This window comes from Sorghum bicolor, chromosome 2 (genome assembly GCF_000003195.3).
Source record: "Sorghum bicolor cultivar BTx623 chromosome 2, Sorghum_bicolor_NCBIv3, whole genome shotgun sequence".
NCBI classification, from domain to species: domain Eukaryota; kingdom Viridiplantae; phylum Streptophyta; class Magnoliopsida; order Poales; family Poaceae; genus Sorghum; species Sorghum bicolor.
In genome coordinates this window covers 73213375-73230500 of record NC_012871.2, presented here as the reverse complement: position 1 = coordinate 73230500, position 17126 = coordinate 73213375, and the positions used below count along the sequence as shown (strand labels likewise).

Genomic DNA, 17126 nt, shown 5'->3' with positions numbered 1-17126 from the left:
AAACGTTAATACTTTTATTTATATATTTAGTTAAACTTTACATACTTTAATAAAGAGTATATTTAAAGTTACTTTTTTTGGATCGGAATGTAATAATGTTAATATATAGGACCATAGGGGTGGTCCTAGGAAGTGTATACTCTGTATTGAGGAGATGGCTTTGCATGGCAATATGGCATATGGGGTAGTCATTCGTGCAGTAGGTAGTTTTTTAGACATCGACACATTTTGATGTCGTTGGCTGACTGCACAAAACGTCGCCTGAGTATCTTTTCGGTACTCGAGTGACATTGACACTACCTTGGATATCAATCACCCACACGTACGTATGCAAGACGGTGCATTTCTGACTGAAGAAAAAAGTTTGTAACATTTGTGTGCAAGTGCAACTGAAAATGTGATGCACTGCTACTCGCATACAAGTGGCTAGCTAGCTAGCTAGGCATGCATTCCTTGACGTTCAGTTTCACTCCATTTCATTTCATTTCATAGGGGAGAGTGATAAGCAGATGACGACACCAAGTGCCATGCCGGATGCCGGCCGCTGCGGCACTCCCTTCCATCCCTTGCAGTTGTAGTTGTAGGCTGAAGGCTAGGCTACCTGCTAGGGAAGTTGGCATTGCAAGTAAGGGCGGAGCTAAAGCAAATTCAAAGAGGGGCGCTTAACTTGCAAAAGACAATTGTGGGTGTGTAAGCTTTTGCTATCTGGATGCTATCTGGTAAAAAATTGAACATAATTATTGTTTTTATATTTTTGCTGTTGGTGTGTCTGAACCCGCAGCTGTATACGTAGCTCCGCCACCGCTGATTGCAAGTCAGAGCTATACTTATTATTCATTCAGATTTCAGAGCTGAACAAGCAAAAGACAAAAGCCACTTTAACCATCAGTTTTTGAAGCTCAAACCGGCGAAGACAGGACAGGCAAACGATCTGTTCATACTTTCAGCCCGAATACGAGGGCTCTAACGACAATGATAGCGAAGACATGGTATATATTGGTTTCATCCAATTTCTGCATTTTAGTCAAGGTTTTAAATCTCTATAGCTGCTATAGTTGTTCGAGACAGATAAAGCTATTTCTGTTTATATACAACTTAGTCACTATAGCCCGTTGTAGCCTCATTTAGCTTTGCTATTAGCTACTTTAGAGATCAATCTACTAAATACCTTAGGTGGAGATTTAAAACAATGGTTTTAGTATAAATGAAAGCATTGGAGAGAAGCATCGCATCGGCAAAAAAAAAGGTCATTTAGCTTATAACTTTAGTTTATTTTGATTATATAAACAGCTTGTAAACTGTAACATTTGACCGTATGTGTGTACGGTGCTGAGTCAACCAGTGACGGAAGGCATTGACAGCGATCTTGAAACATGCCAGACTGACAGCTCCTTTCGTCTCTAGGCCGTTGGCTCCAATGCAAAGGCCAAAACTAGGAGAAGGACAGAGCAATGTGATTGGTTCAGATGGACGGTGGCAAGGCGCAGCATGATCAATCTACAGAGCCTACGATAGGGCCTAGGCCGCTAGCCAGTTGCCTCCACTGGGTTGGGTTGGGGCTCAACCTAGGACACCTACCTGCATGGATCAGAGAGGCTGGCAGCCAGGCAGGATAGTGTTCTTGTTCACAGTAGCAGTAGCCACTGCCCAATGCATGCAGCTACAGACTACAGCATGTAGCACCAACACAACCATATGTTCAGTGAGACAGTTACCCTGGATGCAATACTCTCCCATAAATTTCAGATGCTGTACCGCCAGGGCTCAATGAAGATTTGAATGGAGTATGATTCTCAATGGGGAAGCAAAACAATCAGCAGTAGCACAATTTGGCAAGCCTTTTCAGAACTTTGACTTGAAGGCATTCTGTCCATCTATAAGCTCAGAGAAACTGAACATCCATTGCATTCATCTTATTGGTTTTTTTTTTCAGAACCAGGGGATTAGGAGAAAAGAGTTCATTGGTATGCAAGGGCTACGAGAAAAGAATTGAATCAGGAGCAGAATCATTTCAAATGAAGATAAAGAGAACGAGGTACAGAGGATCATCACTGGTAGCGCGGTCATCAACCGAAACCAAGTACAGGAGCTTGAGCTCTATTGCCATAAATACTCCAAAAAAATGGCTGCAACATACATCAAAGATATGTGTGGTGCAGTCACCAGTAAATAAGGCTAAGTTTCAGAAAACTGGATAAATGACGGGGATAAATGACAGATACACTCATCACACTTAACAAGCGACTTGCTACAAGTCCAGTTTCCATGCTCTAATTGGCAAAATTACTATATATCTTGAATTTGTGATATATGTGAACCAAGAAACAAGTAGAGAGGGAGATACAGATATATCACAAAAACAATGAAAAAATACAGAAGTTCTAGGCCAGTTGAAAGAACAGATTGCAAAACATCTTTAAGTCCAACTCTACACAGGAGGTAAAGAATATTAAGAAAAAGAATAATCAAACAGCAACAATGGACAGCTCGACTGGCAGCTTATATGAATTGCCATAGATACACAAATATATATATAATCACAAGCTAGCAGCGTCTGCATACCACCCTGAAAATTTGATACTCATACCTAACTTCGGAAGATATTTTATACACTCCACCCCTGGCGTCTTTTGAGGATCACCTGAGCCTGGCATCACCTCCCTTGCTTCGGAATGTTGGCAGGGAGAAGAAAGAACGTGGCGCTGCATTTTGGGATAACACATTTTAGAGAAGATTGTGACTTCCAGAATAATAAGTAAAAATTTGTGGTAAATACACAGGAATAAGAGTATGAAAAACCAAGATCTTCATATTATAAGCATAGCAACTTAACAAAAGCATATACATGTTTAGAAGTTCTATACCTTTAAGAGAACTTCCAGTCAGTTGATCTTCCCTCAATCTGAAATTTGCAGGTGGGTTCGGAATGGAGCTGCGTAGTGATTGTTCTGCAAATTAAGAATTTTTATCAAGCCTTTGTGCTTGAATAAGGAAAATGTGTGGCAAGAGCTAAAATTGGCCAGGGGTATTAGTGTAATCTCCTAGTCTAGGGTTTCCCTCCTGTGTCTCTCATGTACTCTATTATATATAGTTGCCATTGGGCCTCAATATGATCCACTGAAATTACTGCTTCTGGGGGATTACAATTTTGATATTTGGGCCTGGTTACTAGGGTCAACAGTTTTCAAAGGTTCCATCTCACTCCTCGCGAGCCATTGCAGGGCATATCCTCAAGCCATGCCTCACAAAAAGAAATTGCTGGATTCTTTCGGATAGCATTGTGCCGGAATTGCATAGGAAACATTACAGCTCTATACCTCTTTCCCTTTCTTTTTCAAAATTCACACGTTCGAAATGTGTGGATCCACTAACATGATCTAGGGAGCGAGATAACATGTGCATGATTAATGTAGACAAGTGCATTAACAGAGGAACATCTACTAGGTCACTCACCCTCAACAAATTGAAGTGTGGACAACATAATTAACTACTCAAACCATAAGGCAGAACCAATGCGCCCAGGGTTAGTGTGCATAACATGAGACAAGAATAATAGGTTATCCTAGGTATACCTCAGCAAGAATATTAGTGCTCAGAATAGTTTTTTCAACAGTTACAATTTTGTTTGGATACATGGAGAACAGAAATCTAAAGTTCTCAGATAAATATAAGATAATTGTTTGCCAAATCGTAGACATGGTTGGAACCTTCAGGTACTTTTTTTGAAATTTTAGGACTATGATGATCATATTAGAAAGGACCCATTTCTTTAAACTTTATCTAGTGCAAATAAATTGTGGGAATAGTATTTTGAGAATCATACTAACTAATTTAATGACAGCGAAAAGACCTTTTACAGAAAAATAGAAAGTCAAATACCTTGTTCAGCAAAAACCTCATTCTCAACAAAACCATCATATGAAGCAAGATAACCCATTCGAGACTTTCTGAAATCATCAGAAGATCCTACTACCAGATCTCGCCCATCTTCCATGTCATCATCGCATTCTGAGGCAGTGGAAGCAGATACCCAATCATTCACTGAACCATCACCGGCTCTCGTCTTCCTACCAAATTTCCACAGTTTCTTCAATCCTTTGGAAACATCTTTGCGTGGCTGTTGAGATGCATTGACACCAGCAAAAGGCATCTGTGCACTGCCCCACTTTTTCCGCATCCGAGATACATCAGCATCTGTTATTTCATCAAGTGAATGAGAATTCCATGGTGATGGACTTCCCGATGGTGAATCGGCGAAAGCGTCACCATCTGAATTATCATTCGTGTAAGGGAACAGCTGTGGAAGACGGGAACTCCAGGGGGCTGGAACATCACCAGTTGGATTGTGAACATTTCCTGTAAAAGCAGTGAACTTAGTACCACCAATTGCGGATTCACTTGGAAAATCAGCATCACCATTTTCTGACCCTGGGTCATCTGAATTTCCAAATTCATGACTCACTCTTGGGTTCTCACTGTCAGAATCAGCAGGAAAGTCACTTTCTCTAAGATTTTCTTCAATGCTTTCATATTCTTCCTCTTCTTTGGCATCATCAGGGGAATCCTCTTGCTGATCTTCAAAATCACCACTGTCACCATGCTGGAGGGCATTTGCCATCATGGCAGCTGCAGCCTGAAATCCAGCTATGCCTATAACAGGGTGAGTCCCATTGCCTTTCCTAAGAAAAGGCTTTGGTGGACCCACTCGACGGGCACTGTGAGCAAAAGCTCCCTCCGATTGGTTCTTGGAAATTCTTGAGGGAGCCCAATTGTAAATATCCTCATTCCCTGATGAAATGTCCTTCAACTCATCAGGAATTTGGCTCTTCCTCATAGATTGTGACCTCCTCGATTGATCTTCTTTCAATATACTCTTTGACTCTTCAATAATGCTCTTGCTACGGGCAAAAGACTTTTGCTGAACTCTTGCAGTCGCTCTACTGAGCCCAGGTGAAGGCTTTGTATTTTCTTTTCTTAAGTCAGAGAAACTGGGGACAGACTGTGCTAGAGGATTTTCTGGTGGATTCCTGCGATTAGCATAACCGGAGCTTGCAATCCTTGATGAACGCTTATGGATAGGACCAGCAGATGCCTTTTGGGTGGAAGCAACTTTATTTGAAAAATGCTTCCTGGAATCAGCACTCCTGGAAGAACCATCACCAGATAGGTAGTCACTATTCAGTTCCTCTTCAACCAAGAATGAGTCAACCCCCTGCAAATGGCAAAGAAAATTAAATGCAAGATAGTAAAGTCCATATTCTGCATTATTCGAGTACTCCACAACATTGTATGTAACTATAAGATTTTAAGATTTGCATATTGCACTTAAATAGTGAATAATTTGAACGAATAATTTGTAAGGCATTACTTTTCTAGATCAAAGAACTTCAAAGCAACGTTTGAAGTAAAGTGAAACTCCCAGCACACAAGGTGCATGTGAAGCATTTTCAGTTACCAAAAAAGTCTTTAGTCGCTTCTTAAGTGTATTGAGTTAAATATAATTCAATACCTGATCCTTATTTTTTCTTCCTGATCGTGAAGGAAGAATCTTCTGAGAACAATGAGCAACATAAGTTGAGTCAGGGACATCAGCAGACCGAGAGAATTTAGCTAGCAACTCGGCCTTGCTCCGTTCTAGACTCTCATGCATAGCCTTTAACATTGCTTCCTTCTCCTCTCTCTGCAGTTTCCAGCCTTCCTTCAGTTTTGCGTCCCTCTTCTGCATATAATGCTCATAAAACTTCCCTCTCGACTCTTCTAAACTTAGAATGCCAAGTTTTTGTGGTGTGCTAATGTTAAATCCTTGATTATTAACCATCTTCAGAAGCTCACCGGCATCAAAATCATTGGTTGTTACACTCTCCTTTACAACTTGTTTTGTATGAATTGTCTCATGAAGAACCATTGTCTGCTTTACCTCACTCACCGTAGGTGTGCTATCAGCCTGCACATCTGTAGGTTTGCCTCGTCGGGAGGATGTTAACTTGTGTTCAGCAAATAATTTCTCCAACTCATTTGCCTTCATTTGCAATTCACCATGCCGATCTTGGTTCCCTTTTCCTGGTCTCATCACTCTAGCCTGCAAGTTTAGTTCCTGATCGGTAATGGATGATTGCCTGCTCAAATTTGTTCCCTGACGACCAGAACAATCTGAATCAGAACCAGCTGTAACCTTTCTCCCTACATCCTCTGCCTTCCGCACTAGACGATTCCGCTGCAAACTAACATCACGGAACTCAGTTTCTGTAGAGGTAATCTCATCCCTACCAGATGAGCCTTTAACATTAGCTCGGGAATTGGATGACGCTTTTGGTTTAGGATTAACACCACCAGATACCTTTCCAAATGATCGTGAACGCTGATCCTTCCTTCCAGTCACTTCTGCTTCAGTGTGAATATCTTTTGTATGGAGACCTCTAATATCATTCTGGGGAATCTGTTCACTTGCAACTGGTACTTCATGAGCAACACCTGTGATTTCCTTATCTATCATGCGGACATGCTCCTCTGACGATGCGCTAGTTAAACTATCCTTATTTTTCAGCAAGGCTTCCTCAACTTGCTTTCCAGAAGATTTTAGACGGTTTCGAGTGGAAACATTTGAAGTAACATGATTTGACATCCTTGTGTTTCCTTGAATAACCCCCGGTTCTTTCCCAAAGGATGACTCACTCTCAATGCTAGAGTTTATAACCATGTCGTTTTCTGCACCATCACCATATATACTCTCTTTATGAGGAGCAGGTGTATTATTTAAAGTTGAGGGTGGGCACAAATCTGTGGTGGCCAGATCCATTGGTACATTATCCTTTTGACAAGGCCAAGAGTGTGATGTGACTGAATCCTTCTGTCCATTAGAATCCTCGTTAGCTCTTACTTTAGAGTTGGCCTCCAAATCAGTAGATGTTGGAGTCCCGACAGGAGTTCCATTATCCTTTTTGTCATTTAAGTTACCGCTCTCATTGTTGCTGAGATCAATACTCATGTCGCTAACACTGCTCCACCTTCTAACTAACTTCTCCATGGAGGCGCCAGAAGGAACCCTGCGGTGCTCACCTTTCCCTGGAACCACCCTACCAGTACCTGCTGAGTTGCTGTTACCAGAACTTGGAGTCTGCTCCTTTTTCTGGCTCTCAAACATGTTTATCCTGTCCTTCACACTCAGCCGCCTTGAAAGCCCTCCTACAGCAGGTGCAGGAGACGCATCTGTTTCTGCTTCTTGTTTATCTACTGCCTGTTGGATGGTTGGCTTGGGTTGCTGTTCTGCAGCGGCTTCTAAACCTTGGCTGTTGCTTAGTCTGTGGACCTGAGAGCCACTACCACTGACTGTAGATTTGTTGTTGGATTCACCAAGATCAACTTGTGGCTCATCTATAGACATGTCTGAACTGGAAGAACCGCGGACATTCCCATCGTCAAAGACCTTCCAGTGTGGAACTGCTGGCTGTGTAGTTTGAGGACTGATGTCAGGATGCCGCTGGCAAAGTGACATGAATTTTGTGCATGCTTCGCTGAACATAACAAGTTTAAGTTGTTATACATGTCCAAATATTACTCAACAGGAAAGACAATAAAGGGAAAAAAATAAAGTAAAGTAGGAACTGAATAACTTCAGTGTTGCCATCACAGCCAGCAGTGTAACAATGGATTGAGGGCCTACAGAGATTCAACAGATTTCACAGCAGATTGGTAATCCCAATTAAAAGAATCTCCTCTCCATGCAAACTTCCCCACTTTCCCAAAAAAATGTAAATTTTCTAAGTTTACACTTTACATCTCGCCAAATATAGACTGTTACTTTCTTAATTATGTCATACTGTTTATAAAATTAATCATGTAAAATTTATAACGCTGTAATGGCTATCAAATTTCCAAATACAAGGAAGTTGTACACCAAAATTATCCTTTGCTATGCAACTAGAGGTTGTACATATCCTAAATGAAACTTCCCTGCTTGACATGACCTAGAAAATGAGTAACTTTTACACATTATGGCTTGACATTTCCCTGCTTAGGTGCTTATGTTACAGGATATAAATTATGCAAAACCTGCAGCTTCTTTAACATTCCATCAACTCTTAGAGAACCAAAATGGGGTGTTGTGTTGCATTAAAGGATTAGCTTCGTATATGACTATTAATTTCATTCAGGTACAAAAATACTTATAAGCAACAATATTAAGCTATAACTATATACCAGAATTATGAGACTGGCAGGTTTTAAGCATTACCTCAGCCGACTGGCACCAAAATGGTTAGCAAAAAGAACAAGTTCAGATACACTGTTTGGATTGAACCCAGCAGAGGATGCTCGAGAACAAGCTGCGGCCAGATCTTGTTTAAGGGCGCTTAGACGCACATCAATTGCCCTAAGAAGTTCTTTCCTGCACAAGAAGAAGTCAAGAATTGAACTTGTAAATTGGCAACTATTAAATTACAAAACACGAGTGCAACAGCCAACAACCATAAATGGGCAGCAGACCTAACAAGAAAAAGAACACGGCATGTCTTATGATGTAACAACAAACTGATTCGATAGGTCATGCTTGACTCAGATAAATCAAGTTATGTGGAAAAGAAGAAACAATTGAATAAGAACAGACATGACAAAGGGACTTACTTTGTAATATCTGCTGCTGCCGCCGCCGCCGCTGAGGCTGTAGCGTTTTCAGCTGCCAATAAGCATGGCCAGAGATTACATAAACTAGATTCAGAAACAGAAGATATGCCAGATCGTACTAACAATGCAACATTATATCAATATTCATTAACACCACAGACAGTTAGCAATTAATTACAGTATTTATGTCTTTCCTGAATTAGATATAGATTGCTTCCAATGCAAAGTTGGTGCTATCCGATGCATTCTTTCATAGTCAAGAGCTCCTAAAGCTCCATGGGGATCAATTATCCAGTGTGTTCCCATCTATATTTTCCTCCTTTGCTTCTTATTTTCACCATCAATTAGATATTTGAAATTTCAGTGTTACTCAAGCCAACATAGACTCAGTTCCCAAAATAAAAAAAAAATGCAGAGAAACATTATCAGGTATGAACATAGATAAACTAAGATAACAATATCTAAACCCCAATTGATAACGGAAGGGCAATCCAAACACAAAACATAATCATCCTACATACCAGTTCCACCTGAGGTAGCATCTCCAGTACCCTGAACAAGGTACAGAAATTTTAGGGAACAGCTACATCAAGAAATAGAATGCAAAAAAACACTCCAGCATCTGAAACAATTGCTTGGCACTTACTCCCTGCGCATAAATCTTCCTGGCCCCTTCCAGCTGCGACATCTCTAAATCATAGGTGTTCGCCAACTCCAGAACCTCCGGCGTGCTCACGAAGCGCACGAACCTGGAGGCACAGGCCGGCCAAAAATCCATCAAAATCCAATCTTTTCGGCACCGCCAACACATGAACCGCCCGATAAGCCACAATCAACAGACCTCTCAAGGGTGCCCTTGCTAAACCACGGGGCGGGCCGCTCCAGCTGCAGCCGGATGGCCGGCGGCGGTGGCTGTGCCGACGCCTGCTCCTCCGCAGCCCGCAGGTGCGCCACGAACGGCTTCACCGACCCTGACGCGATCTTCTCCGTCCGCCCATTGCCGCACACCACCAGCTCGCACCTGCGCAGGGACTGCATTTAGCGCACAAGAACCACACGAACGCATCAAATGGGTGGAATTTTCCTTCCGATCCTCTCCCTTTCTCACCGCTGACGCCGTGGGGATAGCTGGAAGAGCGCGAAGTCGAGCGGCACCTCGGCCTCCATGGCGGCCCCCACCACTGCTGCCGCCGCCGGCGAGCTCGGATCTGGCGGATCCCGGACACGAGCTCCACCCCGCGCCGCAACCCCCCAATAAACGCCGGAACGGCCGCGTGGGGCGCCAATGCAGCTCCCGCGGCGACGAGATCGCTCTTTGCGGCGTCTGCCGGACCGTGCTGCGGCGGCCCGGATCTCGCCGGCACGCTGCTGAATCCGATGAGCGCGCGTGCGTGCGACGGGGGAAGAGCGGAGTGGAAGAAGAGAGGACTAGAGAGCAGCACTGCGTGTCTGGTGTTGGTGGTGGTGGTGGTGGTGGACTCGACTCGCCTCACTGGTGGCCTGCTGCAGAGGAACGGAGAAGCTAAAATAAAGAAAACAAATTGGGGCTATTTGAGAGATATTACTGGCTTAATTTTGGAGATTTGGTTGAAGTGCGTGTGTCATTATAGGAGTTAGTCTCTTTTTTGAGACTGGAATACGGACAAAGGAATGGAGAGCTGAAGGGCAGCTACTTTTGGGTTCTCTTCGAGGATATAACGGCAACGGCATCAAGAGGACTGCAGCGCTTACCATTTTGCCCCTCCAGCTCCAGGAGAAGATGTAGGCCTGGCTTTTGAAGTTTGTTGGAGGGATTTCTGTTTGAGAAGGACCACATTTGATGATATAAAAGAAACTAACAAGAACCATCTGGTGGTACATATATTATTGCTATGGTTAAATAAGTATTGTAAATTTTTTACTTGGAGCTCTAAATGTGTAAAAAATTGTGTTTAAATTGGTCAAGAAATTCCACTTTTGTTAAAAAGTGGTCACCAAATTTTAAATTAGCAAATTCCACTTTTGTTTAACGTCTCTATTGAACATGATGCATCAATAATGAAGTGTGCCGTGCAGCGAGTGAACCGGAAGCATTGGTAGTTTATGCTACATTAATTATGCTTTGGCCATAAGTTTTTATAGTACTACTAGGTGATTTCATGAGAGTTATCTTAAGCTTTTACAGTACTGCTAGGTTGTTAAATTTATATTTATGATAAATTTATTTGATAACTTTTTCTTAGCCTATGAAAAACTCTAACTTTATCATTCGCAACATTCTTGAAAATATAACCTGTACAATGAACAACGGTGCAAATTTTTTGAAAGGTGTGATTAAGTTATTTTCCGTAGATGCTTGCATACATCCCTATGAGCATCATGAAGACTGAATCGATAGATTTTGATAATGACGAAGTCATCATAGTTTCTGTCAAATGAGAAGTACATCACCAAAGAAATCTAACAAACTAACGGATGCTCCGTTCGCAAGGATCAAGTTACTTTATCGTTTGTTTTTATTATCTTTATTTAAAAATCCTTTTTTTTGCAATTGCATGTAAAACAAGCCATCTCTAACACGAGATTCATCATGCGGATGATTGTTCTAGAACAGACCGGGGCCCAAAGAGCTAAACAGTGATACACCCTTCCCCCTTCCAAATATAGCTTATTAGACTAACCTAATCATGCTTAATTAACTGATAGTATTAATAGTTGAAAAATAAATGCTATTTCACCAAACTTCTTTTATAGTATCTTCTCTCATAGTCCTTTCCTAGTTTATAAACAAATTCCCAAAAATCTAAGCCTTGCTTTTGACTGATTGTTGCGGAGAAAACGAGTGGACCAATGAGAGGAAAAAGATATATATAATTGCACGTCGTACGGAGGCTTAAGAAAAACAGTACTGTACGTATGAGCAAACTAGTGAATATCAAATCATGGTGACGCAACTCCGATGCTAATTTCCCATCTCCCTTGTCGGTGAAAACAACTGTGAAATCCAATCCAAGCAGTGTTGTCCAATGGCATGCATAACGTGTTCATGTCACCTCTAAAAAAACAGCATAAATTCAAAGCTCTAGTTCACTCACTAACTAATTAATCTTACCTCCACTAGCATGTGCTCGGTAATTTTTACTTTTGTACTGTTTGAAATCATATGGACAGGTTGGGAAACGGAAAAGCTGAGACAGTGTAATAGTGGTACTAGCTGAAGAAGAAGACCGGGGTAGTTGGCACATTAAGCTCACAGATCACCCGACGCAGTCTCTTTCACCTCGACTCACTAGATTCTGCCTCAAGATGTCTAACAAACTCTGATTTATCCATTACTTTAGTATTGTTTAATGAATGAATTTTTAAAAACAAATTAGATGGAAGAGACGCCGATTGTATCTGGTCTAAAGATGATGACGGCGCTCTAAACAGGTACCTGCGGTTATTCTCTAGTATAATTAAATAAACTAAATGAAAAAATGGAAGAAGAAAATGTCTATTTAGTTTATTTAATTACACTAGAGAAAAACCGCTAGTATCTATTTGGAGGGACATCTTCATCCTTAATATGGTCACGCCATTAGATCCATCTGCACGGATTCTCCATAATATCTTGTATTGCACATTTGCACTAGGCCCTTTTATGCAAGGCTAGTCTCCAAAGAGGAGCCGCCTCTGGTCGTCACCGTGCCGACCACACGATCCGTCCGCATACATAGCAACCCATCCACCTCATCAAAGATAGTAAAAGTATTACATAGGGCCTCCACTAAACAAAAGACCTTTATGGTCAAAGAAGATGACCAATATAAGTATATGTTTAGTAGGTTTGCACAGCCAGCTCGCCTCACATCTCTCGGCAAAGCTAGGCTTGCCACCTTCGGAGAGCGGTTTTGACTTGCTTGTATTGGTGATGAAATTCTAGAAAGCGGGCCGACGGTCTCTCGTAGAGGTAGTAACATTTTGTTTTATTAGTTTATGTGATGTAATTACATATCACATCCTTCTCTAATCCATTGAATCCTAACACATATTCACATTAAGTGGTGTCTGTTATGATTTGTGGAATTTTTGTTTCTTAAACTTTTTTCGTTGCTGATGTAGCAACGAAACCGACATTTGTACAGTGTTATGCTGTGGCGCTGGCGTCACAATGATTTGTACCGATGTGATGCATATAAAGGCGCCAGTACTGCACCACAATTCCATAAAAACAGTGCAAGTGCGGGCTTGATCTAGGTGCTAGTTGTGTTCATGAGATTGCAATGTTTCACCACCTTTTCATATTATTTTCTTCTTCCTGCAGAGTAGGTGAACACTAGGATTTGGGTCGATCAGCTGCCGAGTACTAGTGTCTTGTTAGCATTGTTAAACTGCAATGATGAACTCATTACTCGTGTACGGGTCAACAAAACCAAATCGAACAAAAGTGCAATTATGATGAACTCATGAGGGTACGTGTTAGTTTACCGAACTTGCTAAACAGATATAGATATCGTCGATTACTCATGAGTTATAATAATGTACATTTATTTGTTCCGAAAATGAATCAGGTCATGTGTGGTAACAAATTAAATCCCTTCAAAGTTCAAACTAAATGCCATAGATTGAACATGTGTCCTCCTGCACAGAGGCCAAAGTCCGAAATTATTTAAACCTAGTGGAAGACTAATATTTTAACCTTTATTTCTTCCATGATTAAAATAGGGGACATGGTGTTCTTCACGAGGTTAAGTTTCTCAAGAACAAAGGACTCAAACAGTAGTACATATCTCGCCATTTAAAATGAGGTGGCACCGTGGCGGTGGCGCATCTCTCCACATAGCAATGGCAGATGATTCCGAGCAACCAAATAAACAAAAATAACCAACAAATAAACACACCCCACCTGTTGGACGGAGTTGAAAACACCACAGCCCATAGTAAAAGGTCAACAGGACAAGCAACGTACAATAGTACAGCTGAGCATGCATCACTGCTAATGATACAATATTAAGGGCTAAGACATCCTTTAGTACAGCTGAGCAGTCTGCTCCTGCTTCCATTATCTTGCATCCATTCACACCCCCTGCCAAATCAGCCTGGCCTTTCTGATTGGCAGCTTCTCAAATACTAGTACTAGTTTAATCCCCACTCCTGTCAGTGTCACATAACATAACCCTGCTGCATCTGTATATACTCTGCTTCTACTGGACAGCTAGCTCTGGTATTTGACTTTCTGTACCCTGGAAAAATACATGCATATTTACAAATGAGCCCCTCAAACCTGATGTATTTGCAAATATACTCTACAAACTTGTGATTTGCATGGCATCCTCTTTTGCAACTGTAATTCCTTTCCCTAAGCTGATGACAGATTAACCAGCCGACACTAGGACAAGATGGAGGGTGACCATAGTGCTCATTTTACACGGTTTCTTTAATAGGGAAGTTGCTGGTGGACAGGTCTCCGAAGTGTCTTGCTTTGCACTCCTGCACTGCAAAGCATGAGCCCATTTGTCTGGTCTCCCTCCCCTTTTCCTTTCCTTTCCCCTCCTGAGATTTGATTGATCGATTGATTAATATGCTTTAATTTTTAAAAATGAGCTAGTAGGAACTAGGAATTGATTGATTAACCTGCCCGAGCTTAGCTTCGAGATTCCCACCCGTCAGAGGATCTCTGTTTAGTGTCACTCAATCATGCTATCGTTTCTCTGTCAGAGATGACAGTGGAGGCGTACGTGTTGCTTCACGGGCAGTTTGGGGGCCATCTGTGCATAATGGCATCCTCTAATCTCGAGCTAGCCTAGTGGCTAGTACAAACTAGCAAATCTTTTCTTCTTCTAAAACGATCTTCATCACTTTTCTACATGCTGATAATAGAAAAAGCACTGATAAAGCAGCAGTTTTGGTTGAATGATCGAGCTACTCCAACAAGTCTTTTATAACTTTTTTTATACAGAGAGAATAATTTGCATCCAAAACAGGTCTTGTTTACTTCACCCCAAAAACCTAATTTTTTCAAGATTCTCCGTCACATCGAATCTTGTGACATATGCATAGAAAATTATATATAGATGAAAATAAAAACTAATTACACAGTTTGTCTGTAAATCGCGAGACGAATCTTTTAAGCCTAGTTACTCTATGATTAAACAATGTTTGTTAAATAAAAATGAAAATGCTATAGTGTCGTTTTCTCAAAAAAATTAGAACTAGACAAGGCCTTAGTAGTAAAATTTAGGTAACCCGTCGCAGGATCGCCGGGGCCGGGGAAAACGGAGCCTTGCGATCCCAGTCATGCATGCATGATGAACGCTGAAAATGGTTTCCTGACACATCACAATGTAGTGATTAGTGATTACGGCAAGGCAAGGAGGATCATGAATGCTTATCTCCCTACACCCGCAGACGCAGACGCGAAGTAAAGCACGTATTATCAGACGTCTGTCTCGTCGTCGTCCCCATGCATGGTGAGGTTGCTTTGGAGCCAAGTCCTAATTAATGGCGCGCCTGACTTTAAGCTTCGTCAGAGAAGAATGCAGACAAGGCTAGCAACAGCAACCGCGTCGATCGCTTTGCTCCATCCATCTCTTTGGCCGCTTCTTCGCACGAAAGACGAAAGAGACGAGCCGAGATTTGCTGGCCCGGCAGCTGATTATGGCCTTGTTTAGTTCCAAAATTTTTTGCAAAATAGGTACTGTAGCACTTTCGTTTGTTTGTGACAAATATTGTCCAATCATAGATTAACTAGGCTCAAAAGATTCATCTCATCAATTCCGACCAAACTATGTAATTAGTTTTTATTTTCGTCTATATTTAATACTCCATGCATGCGTCTAAAGATTCGATGTGACGGAAAATCTGAAAAGTTTTGCAAAAGTTTTTGGGAACTAAACAAGGCCTATATACCTTGACGTTTTTATTTGTCTGCTCACAAAGGAAAAGCTAGCACAGCGCAATTTGTAGGTCATGGTATGGAGCCACTGAATATGAAATTGCGTCAGGTACCGGCCTTTTTGCTCTGAATGGAGGTGCAGGATGGCAAAAAGGCAGCAGCGTGGAGGAGCAGAAGCAGAACGGGTGAGCCGGAGCCGGTGACGAGACCCGGCGCTTGTTTTCAATCGCCGGCGACGAGGACTGAGCAACAACCGGGACGTTGGCAACGGCGGCCCTTTTTTTTCCCCCACTACGTTTGTAGCACAGAGACAGTGCCAAGTGATTCCCGTCAGAAAATGGATGCGCGTACGATTAAAGGTGCCTGCAGGCTGCTTCATCGGCGAATCAGTGCAGTGGTGGTGGCTGATGACTCGTTGTGAAGAAGCTGAGCCTGAAGGTGCGAGACAGGGCACCTTCTGGTCCCTTGTTGATAGAGGAACGGAAAGGCTTGAGCATGTGACTGACTGCAACGACATGAATCTTTTCTCTCCCCCTAGATCGAATGTTGCTTTGGCACCATTTAATTTCTACTGCTTTGGCAATAGCGACTTCTTCCTACTAGTAGGATAGGAGTACACTTACTGCTAAGGCCTTGTTTAGTTCCCAAAAAATTTCAAGATTCCCCGTCACATCAAATCTTGCGGCACATGCATGAAGTATTAAATTTAGACGAAAACAAAAACTAGTTACACAATTTGCCTGTAAATCGTAAGATGAATCTTTTGACTCTAATTAGTCTATGATTGGACAATATTTGCCATAAACAAACAAAAGTGCTACGGTACCCAAAAGCCAAAAATTTTGCAAACTAAACAAGGCCTAATAATGCACAGAATGGTCATCTGTAACAGCTTTTTACTACAGAAAAGGCCAAACAGAGCTGGGGGAAGGAAATCATGAAGCTTTGGACGGGCACGGCGGAGGCTAGCTTCCGAGGCACGTACGTACGCACGCCGGCCGCCGCAAAGACAGCTGCAGTGCAGAAGAAGGCGGCTGCTGCTGACGCCGAGCTAGCCCACACAGGCCACAGCATGTGCGGGGGGGTCCCAACCAAACCAACGGCCCGTGCCCGCTCCAGCACCAGCAGCACAGGACTCCAGGCAGCTAGCGGCGGTGAAAAGCCGATCGAGGGCGGGGGCGGCCGCGCAGGTTGGCGTCGCATGCATCGCCGCGTCCGGGGTGCGTGGCGTGGGCGCAGGGCAATCTGTGGCTCTGTGCTGTGACTGTGTGAGCTGATGAGCTCCGTCCTCCGGCGCACTGGCCGGTGCATGCAGGCGCAGCCTTGTCGGTGGCTTGCAAACACTGCACTGCACGAGGGAGTGCGCCCGCTGGTCCATCGTTCCTAGAGCGGAGAAATCAGCCACTTCTCCCCAAGAATTATGTCCCACTCTGACGCACAATGAAAAAACAAAAAAAAAACAAAAACAAAAACAGGACGAGCTCTACTACCAACCAGCATCGTACATACTAACGTTTCTGGCACCTTTTCAAAGGTTGGTCACCGACTCGCCGACGCCGTGGCCGTCCGCCGTGTAAACATGTCCGGGCGTCAGCAGCCACCCTCCCGCCTAATCTACGGCGATCCGATCGAGCCATCGATCATCCAAAGG

The 17126-nt window shown here is 42.6% G+C and overlaps 1 protein-coding gene across 1 annotated transcript; it reads right to left on the bottom strand.

Moving 5' to 3' along the window:
- LOC8079186 lies at positions 2265-10249 on the bottom strand. The gene is made up of 10 exons (XM_021453233.1): positions 9728-10249; positions 9461-9640; positions 9266-9368; positions 9141-9171; positions 8620-8671; positions 8231-8383; positions 5510-7511; positions 3880-5212; positions 2865-2948; positions 2265-2702 (listed from the first exon to the last, which is right to left on the bottom strand). The coding sequence occupies exons 1-10, from the start codon at positions 9784-9786 to the stop codon at positions 2638-2640; spliced, it is 4062 nt and encodes a 1353-aa protein (XP_021308908.1). The 5' UTR covers positions 9787-10249; the 3' UTR covers positions 2265-2637.